The 18,047-nt window shown below is 38.9% G+C and overlaps 1 protein-coding gene across 2 annotated transcripts in view; it reads right to left on the bottom strand.

Moving 5' to 3' along the window:
• Mbtps2 (membrane bound transcription factor peptidase, site 2) overlaps positions 1-15,436 on the bottom strand; it is a 50,104-nt gene extending 34,668 nt beyond the window's left edge. The window contains exons 1-3 of one of the 2 annotated variants that reach the window (XM_060375624.1): positions 15,176-15,433; positions 11,030-11,178; positions 8,096-8,291 (exon numbers count right to left, since the gene is read on the bottom strand). In XM_060375624.1, coding sequence (XP_060231607.1) covers positions 8,096-8,291; positions 11,030-11,178; positions 15,176-15,250 — 420 coding nt within the window. In that variant the 5' untranslated portion in view covers positions 15,251-15,433. Of the gene's footprint in view, positions 1-8,095; positions 8,292-11,029; positions 11,179-15,175 lie in introns of both variants that reach the window. The other variant, XM_060375625.1, reaches the window with a different exon arrangement.
• Between the last annotated feature and the right edge of the window lie 2,611 nt (positions 15,437-18,047).

The raw sequence follows: 18,047 nt of genomic DNA, 5'->3' as shown, positions 1-18,047 counted from the left end.
CAGAGATGGTTCAGCAGTTAAGAGTACTTGTTCTTGAGGATCCAAAACCTGTATCTTGGCTGCCACCAAGCCATAATCCCAGTTCCAGGGAATGTAACAGGCATGGATGTGGTGTACATATATGCACTGAGGCAAAACATTCACATGTAATGTAAATATATTAAAAACAGATATTTAGATTTTATGTGTATGAGTGGAGTGTTTTTTTGTTTTTGAAGACAGAGTTTCTCTATGTAGCACTAGCTGTCCTGGGCTTGCTTTGTAGAGTAGGCTGGCCTCCAACTCACAGAGATCTGCCTGCCCCTGTTTCCCAAATGCTGGGATTAAAGGTGTGTACTACCATGTCTGTCAGAATCGTTATTTATTATTATTATTTTTTTTTTGGTGTATGAGTGCTTTATTTGCATGTATATAGGTGCGCCACGTATGTGCCAGGTGCCCAGAAAGTCAGAAGAGGGTATCGGATACTGTGGAACTGGAGTTGTGGATCGTTGTGAGGCACTGTAGGTTCTGAGACCCAAACCTGGCCCTCCTTAGAGCAACAAATGCTCTTACCCTCTGAGACACTTCTCTGGCCACTGCCTTGTTTTTAGAGATGAGATCTCTCACCAGGACCTGGAGTTCAATGATTAGGCTAGGATGCCTGGCCAGAAAGCCCCAAGAATTTCCCTGTCATGATGTCTTTCAATTAAGATTGTGAACATGCACCATCAGGCTTTGTTTGTTTGTTTGTTTTTGTTTTTTTTTTTTAACCAGCACCTAAACATGGTTTTTAATAGGTACATTATATTTTGTGCATTTAAATATTTTGGAATTTTTTTTTGCTTTTTTTGTAATTATTTTTGTGACTTGATTATTCACTTGTCAAGTGTGAAGTTTAAAGTGTGCAAGTACACATGCCCCTGTACACACTGCTGAGGCCAAAGGGGGATGGTGGGTGTTGGATATCTTCTCTTGCTCTCCTTAATTAACTGTTTGTGTATGTGTGTGGGTGAAGACTTGCTATAGTATACTTGTGGAAGTTATAGGACAACATGAAGGAGTTGGTTCTCCTCTTCCAACAGGTGGGTCCTGCAGATAAGCACTAAGGTTGTCAGGCTTAGTGGCAAGTGCCGTTATCTACTGAGCCATCTTGCTGGCCCCTCTGTATCTCATCTTTCGAGACAGGGTCCCTAACTGAATGTGAGGCTCCACCATTCAGATGTCTAGGGAGCTCCAGAGATCAGCCTGTCTTCACCATGTGATACTAGGTTTGCAGGCACCAAAAAGACACATGGCTGCTGGAAATTTGAACTCAGATCCTCTTGATTTTACAGCAAATGCTCATATCCACTGAGCTATCCCCTTATCCATTAAGTTTCTGCTTTCATGATAAAGATAATGCACAGGCCAGGAATATTGTCCCACAATTTAATCCTAGCTTCTTAGAGGCAGAGGCAGGCAGATCACTATAAGTTTGAGACCAGCCTGAGCTACCTACTGAGTATCAGGATAGCCACCAGTACTATAAAGGGAGACTTTCAAAACAAAACCACATAAAAAAAAGACACTTGTATACATAAGTCCAAATATTTGGGAAGATAAATTCTTATGTAAACAGTTATTACTGGAATCCCAGCTCTGCTGTTAACAAGCTAAATAACCTTGAGGAAGCTGGCATATTATCTTCCCAATACTTCACCTTCCTCACCTTGAAAGAGAAATAACCATATTTACATAAAATGTAATTTTGAGGATGAAATACATTAATCTTTGTCCACTATGCTATAGAGGAGGTAATAACGCTCCTAGAAGATTTTAATATTATCTTAGTTAGGGCTTCTATTGCTGTGACGAAACACCATGACCAAAAAAAAAGTTGAGAAGGAAATAGTTTACTTGGCTTACACTTCCATACTGCTATTCATCATCAAAGGAAGTCAGGACAGGAACTCAAACACAGCAAGAATCTAAAGGCTGCTTACTGGGTTACTACTCATGGCTTTCTCAGTCTACTATCTCTCTCTCTCTCTCTCTCAGGTAAAAACTTGCTAGCTCAGCAAGGTAACGTTATTTTCTGAACTATATACAATATATATTTACAACTAAATATATAACAAATATATTACAACTGATTTTACAACTAAACTGCTAGCTCTTTAGGAATCTCTCTCTGAATCCTTTTACCTAGTTAGTTTACCTTTCTCTTGAGCTCCTCCAAACTCGTGAGGGCTCCTTAGATCTCTTTCTTAGGATTCTGTTTTACCTGTGTCCTGCAGCTGCCTCTCTGTTGTTTCTGCAAGCCCAGAGAGAAAAATCCCTATCTCTTACCTGAACCAACTTCCTTGAAGGCTCTTCCAAGCCAAAAGAGCTGTTTTTTTCTAGAACCCAGGCCCACCAGCCCATGGATGGTACCATCCACAATGGGCTGAGCCCTCCCCTATCAATCACTAATTGAGCTAATACATTACACCTGGATCACTCTCTCTCATAGCCTTGGTTATCCTGGAATGGCTTTGTAGACCAGGCTGGGCCCGAAATCACAGAGATCTGCCTATCTCTGCCTCCCTGAGTGCTAGGATTATAGGTATGCACCTCCACACCAGGCTTTTTACAGCTGGATCTGGATCTCATGGAAACATTTTCTCAGCTGAGGCTCTTTTTTTCTTCTTGTGTCAAGATGACACACACACACACACACACACACACACACAAAAATACATCTAGCACAACTGACCCCTTGTCAACTTGACAAACAAAAATATCACTATTAAGACATAATCTTACGTTTCTTATTCATCCCCAAGACCTCACATTAAAATTATAAATAACTTTAAAAGGCCCACAGTCTTTACAAACTCAAACACTAATTTTTCAGTCCTTTATATTATCTAATCTCTAAAAATCCAAAATCTCTTTTAAAAGTCCAAAGTCTTTCAGCTGTGGCCTCCTATAAAAAAAAAAAAATTGAATTAACTTTCTTCCCCTATCAGTGGGTTAGGGGAGGGGCATAGGGTGAGAAGAAGAGAGGATGGGTCTGGGAGATGAGGAAGAGGGCTATAGCCAGGACACAAAGTGAATAAATTGTAATTAAATAAATAAATAAATGTTAATAAGACTTCTTAATTCAAGAGGAAAGAACCACCACACAGTCAAATCAAATCAAATAAAAATCAAATCAAATCAAATGGGTAAGCAACACAATAAGACTAACCAGCACAGATACATAAATCTTTTCAAGCTGCTCTTTTAGAAATAGATAGCTATGACATTAGGCAAGCTCATTTTATTCAAATCTGCAATCTGAGTAGATTATTCACGGCTCAACTGCCCTTTTCCTGATGTATTCATGTGAAACAGGGTGGTATGTAACTTGCTAGGGAGACTAGCTTGATGTTGAACTTACAGTCATCCTTTTGCCTCTGCCTCTGGAGTACTGGGATTGTAGACATGCACTATCATGCGCTCAGCTGCATTCCTCTCTTCCTTACTAAATCTGTTACGTATACTTCAAACACTAGTATTAGTCCTTTGTAATACATATCAGAAATGTAGCCTCCACTTTATCTGCCTTGCCACACATTTTTAATCTGCTTTTAGTTTTTGATATTAAAAAAATAGGGGCATCAAATCTATGAATATTTATCATTTCCTAAAACATCAAGACATAAATGTAAACCATGGACTCTGGGTGATGATGGTCCACGGGTTTGGTAACAAATGGACAACTCAACTTGGGGTAGCTGTGTTTGTGTGGGAAGTACAAGGGAAATCCCGGTATTTCCTCTCAGTAGTGCTATAAAGTTAAATCTGCTCTAAAAATAACATATTTAAAAATAAGAACAAAGATACAGTTTACTGATACATGTTCCCATGTTCATGTAAATCAACAACCTCACTTTTTTTTTCCCCAAGGACTTTTGTGATCTAAAATTTTACCACCGTCTCATTCAGACTATGCTTTTGCAGATGAGTTTCACTTTTTAAGTCTTGTAACCAAAGAGAGATTTGCAAAACAAGGGTCAGTTACTTTCTAAATTCTAATGATTCCAAGTGTCTGTTCTCTGATTATGAAGCTTATTTTCATAATCAACATTTTTAATGTATGTGTAATATCTTGTTATCTAAAATTCTCTTTACTTGGATCTTATTGCGCAACCTTTCTTCTTCCAGTGTCCTATTTCTCCATTCCCATGCTGGGTAAAATATCTGTTCAGTTTAGTTTTCTTGTTTCTGACACCTAAGATTATCTCTCACACATGCCATTTAGCTCACAAAACAACCTACACCAAAGCACAACTTGCCTTTATTTCAAATAACTCACTTAATTTTTTACAACTAGTTCTCTGTTCTTTCTCTACATTGTCTTCTGGATACATTAATAAGTACGTAAGATAAGATAAGAGTCTGAGTTTGCTACTGACTAGAGCAACAGATGGCAGGTCTTAATGGCTGGCAGCAGTACAAGATGACCATCTGTCGCTGACATGATTACAGAGTATTAGATGTACCAGAACACTGAATGCGGAACACTCACACACAGCCAGGGCTGTGGGAATTAATAGGGAATAATGCTTCAGGGAATAAGAGAGTAAAGCAGAAGTGTGTTCCTTCAGCTCCAAGGGCTTATATCAAAGACAAGAGACAAGGCATTTTTAAAATTATACGCAAATACACATGGTAGGCTATGGGGCTTCTGCTTTTTAATAGTTCAAAGCACAGGCCACCTAGTATCGTTATAAACGCTGAATAAACTGAGACGTAAAGAGAAGAATAATTTGTCTAAATGACAATTTGCCAATTAGAACTGGAGCAAGCAGACAGGTTAATGATCAGATTTTGCCTAAATGGGCTTCCTTTTCAATCTCCTTTATTGAAAATTAACTACTTATATAACCAAAAGAGTCATCCTTAAACTGTCTCTGTACTCTCAGGCTTCATATTAAATTAATCACTGTCTGAGAATCAAAATAGAAAGCCATCACCTTCATTCTCTTTTATCCGCCTTAAAAATTGAGAATTTCATAATATAAATATTGTGTATTCATCACATCCACCATCCCTTCTCAATCCTCCAACTCCTCCCTTATTCTACCAATATTTCCCCTCCCAACTTTATCTGTTTTTTTTTTTAACCCATTGAAGCCTCTTAGTGTTGCCACTATGTGCATGGGTGTAGGACCATCTTCTACATTGGTAGCTTCTCAGTGGCCTTCATTCTCTTTGCCACAAATTTAGTTTAGATCCTTACTACTTTTTTTAAAGATTTATTTATTTATTATTTATACAGTATTCTGCCTGCATGTTTGCCTGCAGGCCAGAAAAGTGCACCAGATCTCATTATAGATGGTTGTGAGCTACCATGTAGTTGCTGAGAATTGAATTCAGGACCTTTGGAAGAGCAGCCAGTGCTCTTAACCTCTGAGCCATCTCTCCAGCCCTCCTTATTATTTCTAATATGAACCAACCCAACTGTACTCATAAATGATCTCTCCTATCTTTGATCTAACTTACTTTGTCTAATTTTGCACAGAATTCCAATCCATAAGTAAAACAAAAACTTTCTAGAAAAGGTCTTTCATGGTGTACATATTACCTATATCTCCCATTTTATCTATTTCCCATACTGTTCTCTTATAATATGCCTACTGTTGTTGATGATTAATATTTAATATTGATTTATCTTTCAGTTAAGCAGTTATTCCTCAACCAGCTCTACACCCAAATCACCACACAGAGACTAGGATTTATTTAATTAACCTAGAGCACAATGCTGGCCAATAATTACTCCATCCTAAACCTCCAAGCCTGCATAGCTTCCTCCCATTCAGATTTACCACATTATACTTGCTTTTTAGTCATATCGTAGGTCCGGTTCACCTCTCCTGGTGTTTACAAGCCTTCTCCTCACGGATCTCTATTCCTAGACTCTCCTCCCACTTGGTTCTTTCTCCTCCCTTCTAGACCAAGTCTCACCCTATTCTCTCCATTGCTCAGCATTGGCTGGTTGCTTTTATTGGCAATACAGAGAACAAACTGGTAGCATGTTTACACAAACTTGAGACAGGTGATGCTTAGAATAAGCATCCCAATGCAATGTCCGAATTGATACCAGATAGTGGGGTAGAGAAATCAGCATGTGAATGAACAAGGGTAAATTGTATACATTCCACAAGAACATTATACTAACATTTCCCCCTTTAAGTCCAAAAAAAGGGCTCATTTTTTTCAATACAATAATAATTATAAAAGAGTTATGAAAACTATTAGGTAAGATTTACATATGCAATGTCCAGTCCATGTGTATTTGGCAACTTAGGAGAAAGTATTTGATTATCCTATCTTGACAAGTTTAGAGTTCTATACCTAAATTAGCTTTTATCCACAGAACCTTGTATAATGTCTAATCAAATAACAATCATAGCATCTCATCCTCTAGACTAAACATTTCATGAATGTGAGCACTGGGTTTTGTTCCCCAGTTAACTGGGACCCAGCACATGGTCAGTAGGCAGGACACACTCATGAAATATTTACTGAAGAAATAAATTGTGTCTTATGCAGCAGCTTCAACAGACAAATCATCTCAACCTCTAAGAAAGAGGTATGACCATCCTATATTATTTTCTATAAGTTACTTGTAAATTTTTCCAGATTGGCTTAATTTAGCAGAGATCATAGAGATAAGATTTCATTTTATAAAAAAAAATGTTCTTGTATCTTAAATGTCCCATTAATAAGAATTATTATTAAAAACAACATTCATAACTCATGGAACGGAAACTACAAGTATAAAAATGTAAAATGAAAATAAATAAATAAAAGTTGAAAAACTCTAAAGCAAAAGTGAGCCAATGTCAAGCCCTCTTGCAAACTGAAGATGCAGGGGCTGTAGCTCAGTAGTAGAGCATCTGGCTTCCATGCATGATGTTGTACTTTTGAACCCTGGGATTCTTAAAAGATAAGATATAAGCATACATATGTGATTTAAAGAAAAAATTACTATAATAGCTTAAAACCAAAGGAGTAAAACCCAGCATTTTTTTCCCATTAAGAAATCACAAGGTGGAGACTGGAGAGATGGATCAACAGATAAGAGTACTTATTACTTTTGTGAGGGACCCAGATTTGGTTCCCAGCATCCACATGGTGACACACAACTATCTGTAACTTCAGTTCCAGGAAAATCAATGCTCCCTTTTGACCTCCTTGGGTAGACCTCATTGGTAGACATGCATGTAGTACACACACATGCATGTCAAACACTCACACATAAAATAAATAAGCCAAGTGTGGTGGCGCAGGCCTGTAATCCCAGCACTTGGGAAGGCAGAGGCAGGTGGATCTCTGGGAGTTTGAGGGCAGCCTGGTCTACAGAGTGAGTCCAGGACAGCCAAGGCTACACAGAGATACCCTGTCTCAAAAAGAAAAGGAAAGAAAAGAAACCTTAAAAAAGAAAAAGAAAGAAAGAAAAAGAAACCACGACATGAGTATTTTGACTCGTGTTTGAAATCTCAGTACGTGTGAGGCTGAGACAGGACAAAATCGATGCCTTTGAAGGCAGACTGGGCTATACAGCAAGAACTGGGCTAGTTGAGCTTACAGATTACGATTTGGTTTTAGAGAAATCACAGTGATCACTCAAAAATGTCTTGTATTTTTACCCCCAACACCAGGCTTATACTGTTATTTGAAAGAAGATTAAGTTCTGAAAACTATAAATAAACAACAAAAACAAAAACAAAACAAAAAAAAAACAGGGCACTGCATGGGGTTAAGATTCAATTACTTATATTTTACAGAGATCTCAAGTCAGCATGCTAACTCCTTGAATGAAATACTCATTCCATATCTTAAAAATACAACCTGAGTTAAGGGGAATCTGTAATGGCTGCCTGTCTTATCAGTGGTTCATGTAGATTCTGCTACAGTTATTAACACTGCCATCAAATACTGCACCAATTTCTGCTAATCTTATATTAATAATTTTTATTAAGTATATAATCTGAAAAGTATAAGACCTTTTACTCTAATGTTTGCTTTAATCATCTTAGCTATACTAGCCAAAAAAATATATGTTTCAGCAGTTGTTTAAAGCAAAAAAGAGCGTACTTACCACAACTTGCAACACCTGCTCATTGTGAAGAGAGGAAGAGGAAGAGGAAGAAGAGGAAGAGGAAGAGGCAGAAGAGGAGGAATAAGAAGAGGGAGAGTCAGCCATCATTTGTGCCAAAGTCTGCATCAGTGTTTTTCCAAGGAGAAAGAAAGAGCTGAACATGGCAATCACGCCAAACACCATTCCGAAATTGAACCTGGCAACAAGAACAAAAACAAAGGTATAAGTGTACAATTCTTCACAATGCATGGACTGACGAAGTAAATGATGGGCCACATTTCATACCTCCTAAACAAGTGCTAAAATGACCAATAGCTCATCCTTTTTGCCCTATCTAAACTATCTGACTGACTTATAGGCAATTCTAACAAATTACATACAGTATTCTGACACCTGAAAAAAACCTGAGTATCATTCCCAATTTAAGGGGCTGGGGAGGTCCTCTCTATTCGTTCATTTATATAGCACTGTTTTGCTTGTGTTTAATATAGTTAGGAATGTCCCTTTTTAATTTTTAAATAATTTATTCACTTTACATCACAATTGTAGCCCCCTCCCTTGTCTCCTTCTGGTTCCACCCTTCCTCCCACTTCCCCCCAGTCCCCTCCTCCCCTACCACCTGACCCCAGCCTATCAAGTCTCATTAGGACTGCCTGAATTCTTTTCCTGTGTGGCCTGGAATGGAATACCCCACCTCCACCAGAGGAAAGTGATCAAAGAGGGGGCAACAGAGTCCATGCTAGAGACATTATCTCCTTATTAGGAAATCCACATGGAGACTGAGCTGTCTATCTGCTACATCTGAGGAGGGGGTCTAGGTCCTCTCCATGCATGGTCCTTGGTTGGTGCATCAGTCTCTGCAGGACCCTCTGGGCCCAGATTTGTTGGCTCTGTTGGTCTCCTTGTGGAGCTCCTGTCTCCTCTGGATGCTTATATCCCACCCATTCTTTCCTATGACTTCTTGCAGTCTGTCCAAAGTTTGGCTGTGAGTCTTAGCATCTGCTTCAATCCCCTGTTGGGTGGAGTCTTTCAGAGGACATTGATGGTAGGCTCCCATCCTGTTCCTTCTCTTCAACGCTTCTGGTTTCTGTTCTATTTGCCTTTCTGAATAAGAATTAAGCTTTTCCTTATTACTTAGCTTCTTTAGGCTAGGAATGCTCATAACATTAGGGCATTCATTCATTTTCATCCATTCTATTGTCTGCATCTTATTTATCTTATTTTAGCTTTACTTTGTGATAAATTAGTTTAAATATCAAGGGATTAAATTTAATAGTTTTGTTATACCATTGTTTTCATAATTAAAATTACTTTTTATGGCCAGGACTAATCTGTTAGTTTTCATGAAGTACTGTTGTGAAATTTAAGGTTGTAGAATTATTCATAATAATCTTATTTTTGTTTTAATGTTCACAGAATTCAAAGTAATATCTTTTCAATTATTACTTTTAGTTACTGTTTTTTTCTTATTCAATTTTAATAGTCTTTTCAAAGAACCAAATTGTAGGTTTGCCTATTTTTATTACTGTATCATTTCTGGATTTTTGATTATTTAATTATTTACATTTAGCTTAAATACATTTGGAACTTACATTTGTATGTTTTTATTTATATATGTATTTTAAAATTTTTACAATGTTCTTTAATTCTGAACCATAACCCTTTGTCTTCACTTATAATGTTAAAATTGATAACTTCAACCTAAAATCTAGAAAATATTTACGAAGCAGAGAGTTAATTCAAAGGATGTTAAAATATCACCTGTGTCATATTTCCAAGGCAATAGAGGGATAAAGGCCTAGTATTTGTAAGTAGACATTTTCCATAATATTTTTTATTTTCAGGTGAAAAGCTTTTAAAAAAATGAAAACTTGAAAAATTATCCAAAGGATCTTAAGTGCCTTTTCTAGTTTGTCTTTTTTTTATTCTTTTCTTTAATTAAGATATAATATGTATATATAAAGAAGGGAAGGAAAAGAAACAGAGAGAGAGAAAAAGAGAGACAGAGAGAAAGAGAAAGAGAGAGAGAGAGAGATTGATTATTATGTATCCCAGAGTGGCTCAGAATTTGCTATGTTGTCCAGGCTTCCCTCAAATTATCAATTTTCCTGCCTCAGGCTTCTTCTGAGTGCTGGGATTCTTGGGATATCTGCTGCTGTTTCTACTTTGAGCTTCATTTTTAACAAAAAGTCATTTAAAGCACATTATTCACTAACCCAAAATTCTCTGAGCTATGAACCTGTTATGGGGAGCTAGAGAGATGGCTCAGAGGTTAAGAGTACTGGTTGCTCTTGCAGAGGTCCCCAGTTCACTTCCTAGTACAACATATTGGCTTAAAACTATGTCTCCAGTTTCAGGGGATATGATACCCTTCTGGCTCCTGTGAGCAATGCATGAAGGTTGTACACATTCGTCAAAACAGACAAAATAAAAATAAATTAATCTTTTAAAAAAGAAATTGTTAGGTTATGAGGTATTCTAAAGACCACGGAAAACACACAACCACACATTTTCTTATCTATTTATTTAGGTATCTCATCTATTTATTTAATTTAGACTTTACTTGGGTCTTTTCTTAAATGCTCTTAAATGCTGAACCACTTCTCCAGCTTCCTCCTTTTTATTTTTTGTTTGTTTGAGACAAGGTTCTCATGTAGCTCAGACTGGCCTCGAACTTGAAATCTAACTTAGGATAGCTTCAAACTCCTGGTCCTTCTGGGATAACAGGTATGCACTACTATATTTATGTGCCATGATTTTTAATGTCTGCAAGAAGCACAATGATACAATTTCATATATATATGTACACACACACACACACACACACGCGCGTTCAACAGATCCAAAAATTATAGAAATTGTTAACAAGCTATCTCTGACGGCCATATTTAATTAAATTACTAATTTAACCCAAAAATTGAAGATGAAAAGTACCATTGGTAAAGCATCCTTGCTTTCCGCCGTCCCCAACTGTAAAAGGCACGATTAAAAACTGAAGTTTGCCATCTTATATGAAAAGGAGAGATGCTCAATCCATTGTTTTCCAGCCAGTCTTCATAAGAATGTTTAAAATACACAGATGACTAAGAGAAAGAAAAGTTCAGCATCACTCAGTTTGAAGAATAGACTCATAACATAAGAAAACAAAGAAATTAATAAAGGTTAAAAACTAAAGAAAATAAGAACTTTCTAAAAGAAATCAAGATGTTAGTGGCATAACTTTTTATAATATTTGTTGAGATAGTCTCATGTAACCCAGGCTGCCCTCTAGCTTCCACACAGCTGAGGATGACCTTGAATTTCTGATCCTCTTGACTCCATCTTCCAAGTGCTGAGATTACAGACATCTGACACCGTGTCCGGTTTATGTAGTGCTGGGGATCTATCCCAGGACTTTGCCCAGCGCATGCAAGGCAAGTGCTCCACAAACTGGGCTACAATCCCAATATCACCCAAATGTTTATAATCTTAAAGCCTTACACTTGTTCTTCAAAGTATTAAAGGTCTTCAATTAACTAGGTAGCTGGGTTAGGATCCAGAGAAATATAGCCCAAAAGTGAAATCTGGTTTATACCCCATAATTTAAGAATCGTTTTTAAATTTTTAAGGGAAGTTAAGAAAAAAAAAAAAGACAACTACTGGGGATAATGGTTATGATAGTTACTTGTCTAGATACTGTGACAAAAAGGAAACTTTAGGAAAGGTTTAATTTGGCTCATAGTTCCACTGTGGAGCAGAAGATATAGCACTGGAGTTGAGGAGATAAGTGGTTGAGGCAATTGGTCACATTACATTCACAGTCAAGAGGCAGAAGGAGATGAAAGCTTGTTTTTATGCGCTTTTTCTGTTTTTATCCAGTCCAGGACCCCACCCCAGAGGAACTGTACCTCTCACATTTAGGGTGGGTTTTCTCCCTCAATTAATTATCCTAATCTAGATAACCCCTTTCAGCCACATTCAGAGAATTGTTTCCATGGAGATTCTAAATCCCAGTAAATCAACAATCAAAAGTAGCCAGCACAGTGGAGTATGCCTGTAATCACTACACTGAGAAGGAGTGACAAAAGTATCAAAAGCTACCAGCCAGCATGATTGACCTAGTGAGTTCCAAGCCAGCCAGCTCACATAGAGAAATACTGTCTCAACTTCATCTCCTTGAAGGAGAAAACAAAACCCAAGAATATGTGAGGGAGATCCTGTGACCCATAAACTTAAAATACTTACTATTCCAGCCCTTACAAAAAATCCTGACCTTGCCAGGTGGTAGTGGCACACACTCTGAGACCCAGCATGTGGGAGGCAGAGACAGGCTGATCTTTGCATTCAAGGCCAGCCTGGTCTACAAAGTGAGTTCCAGACAGAAATATGTGCGTCAAACATCAACATACAATTTTAATCTGTCTGGCAACCAAATTTTTAAAAAAAGATTCATTTTCATGTTTGTGATCCGTAACATCCTAAGTGTAATTTTAAGGTGCAATCAATATAAGAACACCGAGACACTTGTTTCTAGTATTCTTTGAAATGTTGTATGAAAATTATACCCATAGCATATCTCTATTCTGACAAGCTTTTGCAAATGCTAGGTAACCACATTAATCTAACAACTACCATAATGGATGGCACAGGTTATTTTATTGCCACAGAAAGGAAACAGGTCTTTTGAGATAATTGTTACACTCCTAGTGGAGTCAGCTGAAGAGCTAGCTTACTTTCAATTTTTTTTTCTATTTTCACTTATGCAAGCCTCAAGTTAAACCAGACAAAAGTACAAAATTTATCTAATGTCCCCTTGGTTTCAGTCGCAGCTCTTAAGTTTCCCTGGGGGTTACAGTGATAGCTGCTTATAAACAGTCCTTGGCTAAGGTAGATCTGTGAATAACAAGGCAGTTATAGAAAGCACTGGAAGTACTGTATTAACTAAAGACCATCTGTATGAAAACTCCATTTGTCTTAGAAGGCTGTATTTCAGCTCTCTGACCTGGGTCTGAATGGAAGTAACTATAATTGTCTCTACTGTCTTCTGATGGCATGTTAAGTCTGCTTATTTTCCAGCTCTTGAAAAGGAGATTGACACACCTGTGCTACAAAAATCAAGGGTATAACAGCAGACCAACAGAAGATGAAAGTTCTGAAAAGTCAAGGTCTTTGAGGCACTGGAGAGAGGACTTAGCCAGTAAAAGCAGAGGACCCAGATTCAAATCCCAGCACCCACATACTAAGAAACATCTGTAACTCCAGTTCCAGGGGGATCTCAACATCTCTTCTGTCCTCTGAAGGCACCGAATACATGTACATACAAGCAGACCAAACAGTCATAGACATATTTTTCAGGCAAGATCTCTCTCCATCCCCAGACAGATACTTTGAGTCAGTGCTATTGCTCAGTGGTTGGTGCTTTTATGAAGACAAAGGCTGCCTCAGAAATTAAAGCCACATCCCTTTCACTCTGAGACCGACTTATGAGTTCTATTTATTTATCTGGGATTTTTTTCACATATGAAAAATGAAGAAATCATGTGGCTTTTTCTTTTGAGCCTAATCACCAAATCATTGTGGCCCATGCTGCTAAGCACTATACCAAGTCCATTGCACCAGTGATTCTCAAACAAAAGTGCACAGAAATCATCGGGATATCTTGTTGGGCTGCAGATTATGATTCTACAGGTCTGAGGTGAGACCCGAAAGTCTGCCATTCTAATGAGTGACCAAGTGTTATTGGTGATCAGACCTCAGATATAGTATATAATGTAAATGTACTAATATATCCCTCTTCATAAATTCAGGCAATCCTTCCTTTTGTTATCCCTATTAAAAGACAAGAAATGGAGATACAGGTAATAATTTGTCCAAGGTCACAAAGGTTAGGAATCGGCAGAGCCTAGCCCTCCTAAGGACTACACTTCATAGATCTGGCATTCCAAAGTTTAAATACGACAAAGAAGCACTGGTGCTATTTCATTTTATTGTTCTTTCTCTCTCTCTCTCTCTCTCTTTCTCCTTTCTTTCTTTCTTTCTTTTTTTTTTTTTTTTCTTTTTTGGTGTTTCGGGACGGGGTTTCTCTGTGTAGCCTTGGCTGTGCTGGACTGCTTTGTAGGCCAGGCTGGCAGAGATCAGCCTGCCTCTGCCTCCCTGAGCTCAGGAATTAAAGGCATGTGCCACCGTGCCGGGCTCATTTTATTGTTTTCTAAGACAAAACGCCAGGTCACATTTTGTTTAAAAGAACACAGAATGAAGGTTTAGTACTCATGGTTTCAATTTTTATACCCTTGGGAATGTCTACGCTCGTATTCCCCACCCCCATTCCATTCTAAAGGTGTCGGAAGCATGTGCTCAGACAACTGTGGAAATTTCTTACCATACCAACACCCACAACACTCAAAAAATGCACTGTACGCCCAGGGTGTGTGTCGTCACTGAAGAAGCGGGAGTAGGGTGTAAATTAGAACTCAAGTAATAGAAAATGTAACTATCTAAATTCTTGCTACTTAAGCATGCTACTTTAAAGCACCTTCTGAGGACCAGCACCAGTAGCAAGCAGAGGAAGTGAAAATACAGAATCTTAGTTTTCCTCCCGGACCTGCCGAATCAGGATGTAAATTTTAACCGGAACCTCGGTTACGCCGGTGTACTTTCGAGTTTGACACCGGTGATTTAAATCACGATTTGATTTCAATTTATCCCAACACCAGCAGCGTCTGTCGGGTCCTAACCTTAGCACAAAGAAGGAAATCAATGCTTTTTTCTAAGCGGATGTTTCAGTTTCTTTCCTCCTTTGAGCCCTGCCTCCCAAGCCCACCACATGCTCCTCTCGGGAAGGAACCCTAAGTTGCAGGAACCTGGCGCCTGCAATGCGTCAGTGGCGCGGGCCACCACACCCCTCCCGCAGCTTGCCTTGCTTTATTTCCTCCGCAGGACCGATACGCCACGAAGGGTGCACTTAGGCACCACAGCGGAGCGGGTTCCAGCCCCCGGAGGAAACTTGGCTAGGGGTAGAGGAAAGGCCTTGGGCAATACAGGACCATGCGCACCAGCCCTAAACTGCTGCGCCGGCTGGGACCTTAGGCCTGAGGCCCTCACCTTCAACACCAAGTCGGCCAGGTAGATGGCAGTCCAGCCACCCACCACCACCACTACCAGCGACACCGGAATCATGGTAGCAGCGGATGGAAGGCGGCCCCAGTGTCTTCCTCCTGCGATCCACAACCAGCCGACCGCCAGGCGCCTTATGGCCCCAGCATCCGCACGGGAAATCAAGTTGTTGCCCGGTCCTTTGCCACGGTGGCGACGTTTCCCTCCGGACCCTTTTGAAGAGGACACTCAGACGGTTTTGCGCGTGCCGGAAGAAGCGCGCGGGTTTCTTTTCCTGGGACGCTCCGGCTTTCGGCGGCCAGCGTTCTAGTGCTGTAATAGGCATGCCCCTTCCTGCTTTATGCTCTCCCTTCTTAACTGAATCTCATATCCGGTGTGTTGTGCTTTGATTTATAGCAGGGGTTTGGATTTATCAGAAAAAAAAAAAAAAGAAACATTTAAATTAATCACGTCTCTTTGTAACTGATATGGCCACATCCTAATGGAGAGCTCAGCTGTTCGTTTCGATGTTTTGATAACTGTAAATATATGTGTACCTTAATTCAAATATGTAACATTTCTGTCCCAGGAATTTCTTCCTAGCTTCCTAATCATCGCCGTCCCCTGTCCCATTCTGAATATATATATATATATATATATATATATATATATATATATATTGCGTAAATAGAACCACAGCGTTTAAATATGTATTATTTTGTACGACGTTTTGTTTTGTTTTGTTTTCTAAGATTTGTCTATAATTCTGTTTTTTGTTTCTAAGACAATGTTTCATTTTGTAGTCCTGGCCTGGCGTTCGATAAGTAGACCAGACTGGTCTTGAACTCTCAGAGATCCGCCTGCACTTTGAGTTGTGCATCAAAACGCCCGACTGTTAATTAATTTTTTGAAACCTTTCATCGAAAAACTTGAGGTTGGCGCTACTATTATATATTGGAACTCTAGGGCTGGCAAAAATGGCGCAGCAGTTAAGGCACTTGCTGCTTAGCCTGACTACCTAATCCTAGGAGTCAATACGATAGGAGAGAACCAGCCCTTGCAGGTTTTCCTTTGATCTACTCACCTATAAAATAAGTTAGATGAAACTTTTAAAAATTAGAGACCCCTCCTCTCCTCTCCCCTCTCCAGCTTTTCCCTACCTTCCTCTCCCCCTCCTCCTTTTTCCTCCCTTCTGTTCTCCCCTCCCATCTTCTCTCTTCTCCTCCCCGCCCCTCTCCTCCCTGTCCCTCCCTTCCCCTTCCCTCCCCTCTCCTCTCCTCTTCTCAGTCAATTGCTACATATCCATCTGTGTAACCTGGCATGTCATAATAGATATGAGGCTAAAACAGGAACAAGAACAATACACCTTGCAAGTTAATGGGAGACCTAAACAGGAAAAAATATACTTTGCAGGTTAAGGGTGAGTACAATTTTACCGTGTTGATGGTTCCAGATGAGGCTTAGGATTCATCAAGGTTGGGGAAGGGGTGACTGGGGACTCCACTACTGGCAGTAGCCCAGATAAGCAGTGTTACTTACACTCATGCCTTATTAGTGAATACTAGTCAAGGACAGAAGGAGTTTAATCCAGTGTCTATCTAGAAGTTGAGAACAAGCCAAGTAGGTACTTACTTTCACTTAAGGGGTTAGGATAGAAACCGCCTAACCTTGACCCTGCTATCATGAGATACTTACTAGTTTTCATTCTGGTATAAAATTGTTACACTTTCCTTCTGTTGAATAAGAATTGACTGGGCTAAAGATTCATCTTCAGAAGCAGTACCACAAATGGAAGCTTTGACTAAAATATTTTCATATTTTCTGATTTTTTATTTTACGAGGAAGTCTTATTCTAACGATTCTTTTTTTTTTTCTTTTCCTTTTTTTTCTTTTTTGTACTTAGTGCTTTTCAGTCAAGTGAAGAAAACTTGTCCTTAAACTTTATTCTATAGATTTGATAGTTCTTCCCTTTCCTTCATCTTCCTTCCTTTCTTTGCTTTTTTTGAGACAGTCTTTCTCTGTGTGTCCTTGGCTGTTCTGGAACTCACTCTGTAGACAAGGCTGGCCTCAGACTCAGAGACCCACCTGCCTCTGCTTCTTGAGTCCTGGAATTAATGGTATGCATCACCACCTCCTAGCTTCCATTTTCATTTCATTCGTTCAATGTATGGGTCTTCAAATTATGCGATGTTAATAGCTGTGTAAGACCTTAACAATCTCCCTGCTACCATTGACAAGCAGAACTGAATTCATCAGTGATTCACCATTTGTTCAATTTCAATATGACTTGTAATTGTTTCTCCGTATCTAATCTATGATATCCACACAAAGTAACACATTTAGTAGTATTATGGCCTTTCTGTATACAGTATAATACAATTCAAAGAATGTTTTTTGATAATAAACTTTGTAAGGAACTTAAGTAGAATTCACAGCTTCAGCAAACCACAGATTCATCTTTGCTTCCTGAATTAATGTCAGTCTAGCTGTTAGTGCTTTCTATGCAATAATCTTTGCCTCATGATACTCATGCCTTGTATACTCCATTACCTTATCTGTGAGGTGGACCTAGTGATAGGCTTTTAACAAATAAGACATGGGAAAAATCATATGCTTTCACATCTTTAATTAGGATACAAAAACTTTTACTTGTATCTTGTTATTCTTTCTCTGAATTTTCTCACTTGTTCATCTACTGTTTTCTTAGTTTCTCTGTGAGAAAGACTATATGGCTTCTCTACCCAGCAATCAGTGAGAAACTGAGGCCATTGGACCAACATGTGGTAAGAAACTAAATCTTGCCCACATCCACTTAGTTGAGGATGGAAATGGATTCTTCCATAGTTGAGCATGAGATGACTGGTTCTTAGCCCAACATTTT

The sequence above is a fragment of the Meriones unguiculatus genome, chromosome X (genome assembly GCF_030254825.1).
Source record: "Meriones unguiculatus strain TT.TT164.6M chromosome X, Bangor_MerUng_6.1, whole genome shotgun sequence".
Lineage (NCBI taxonomy): Eukaryota > Metazoa > Chordata > Mammalia > Rodentia > Muridae > Meriones > Meriones unguiculatus.
The sequence above is the reverse complement of the archived record's forward strand: the minus strand, read 5'-3'. Positions and strand labels throughout refer to the sequence as shown.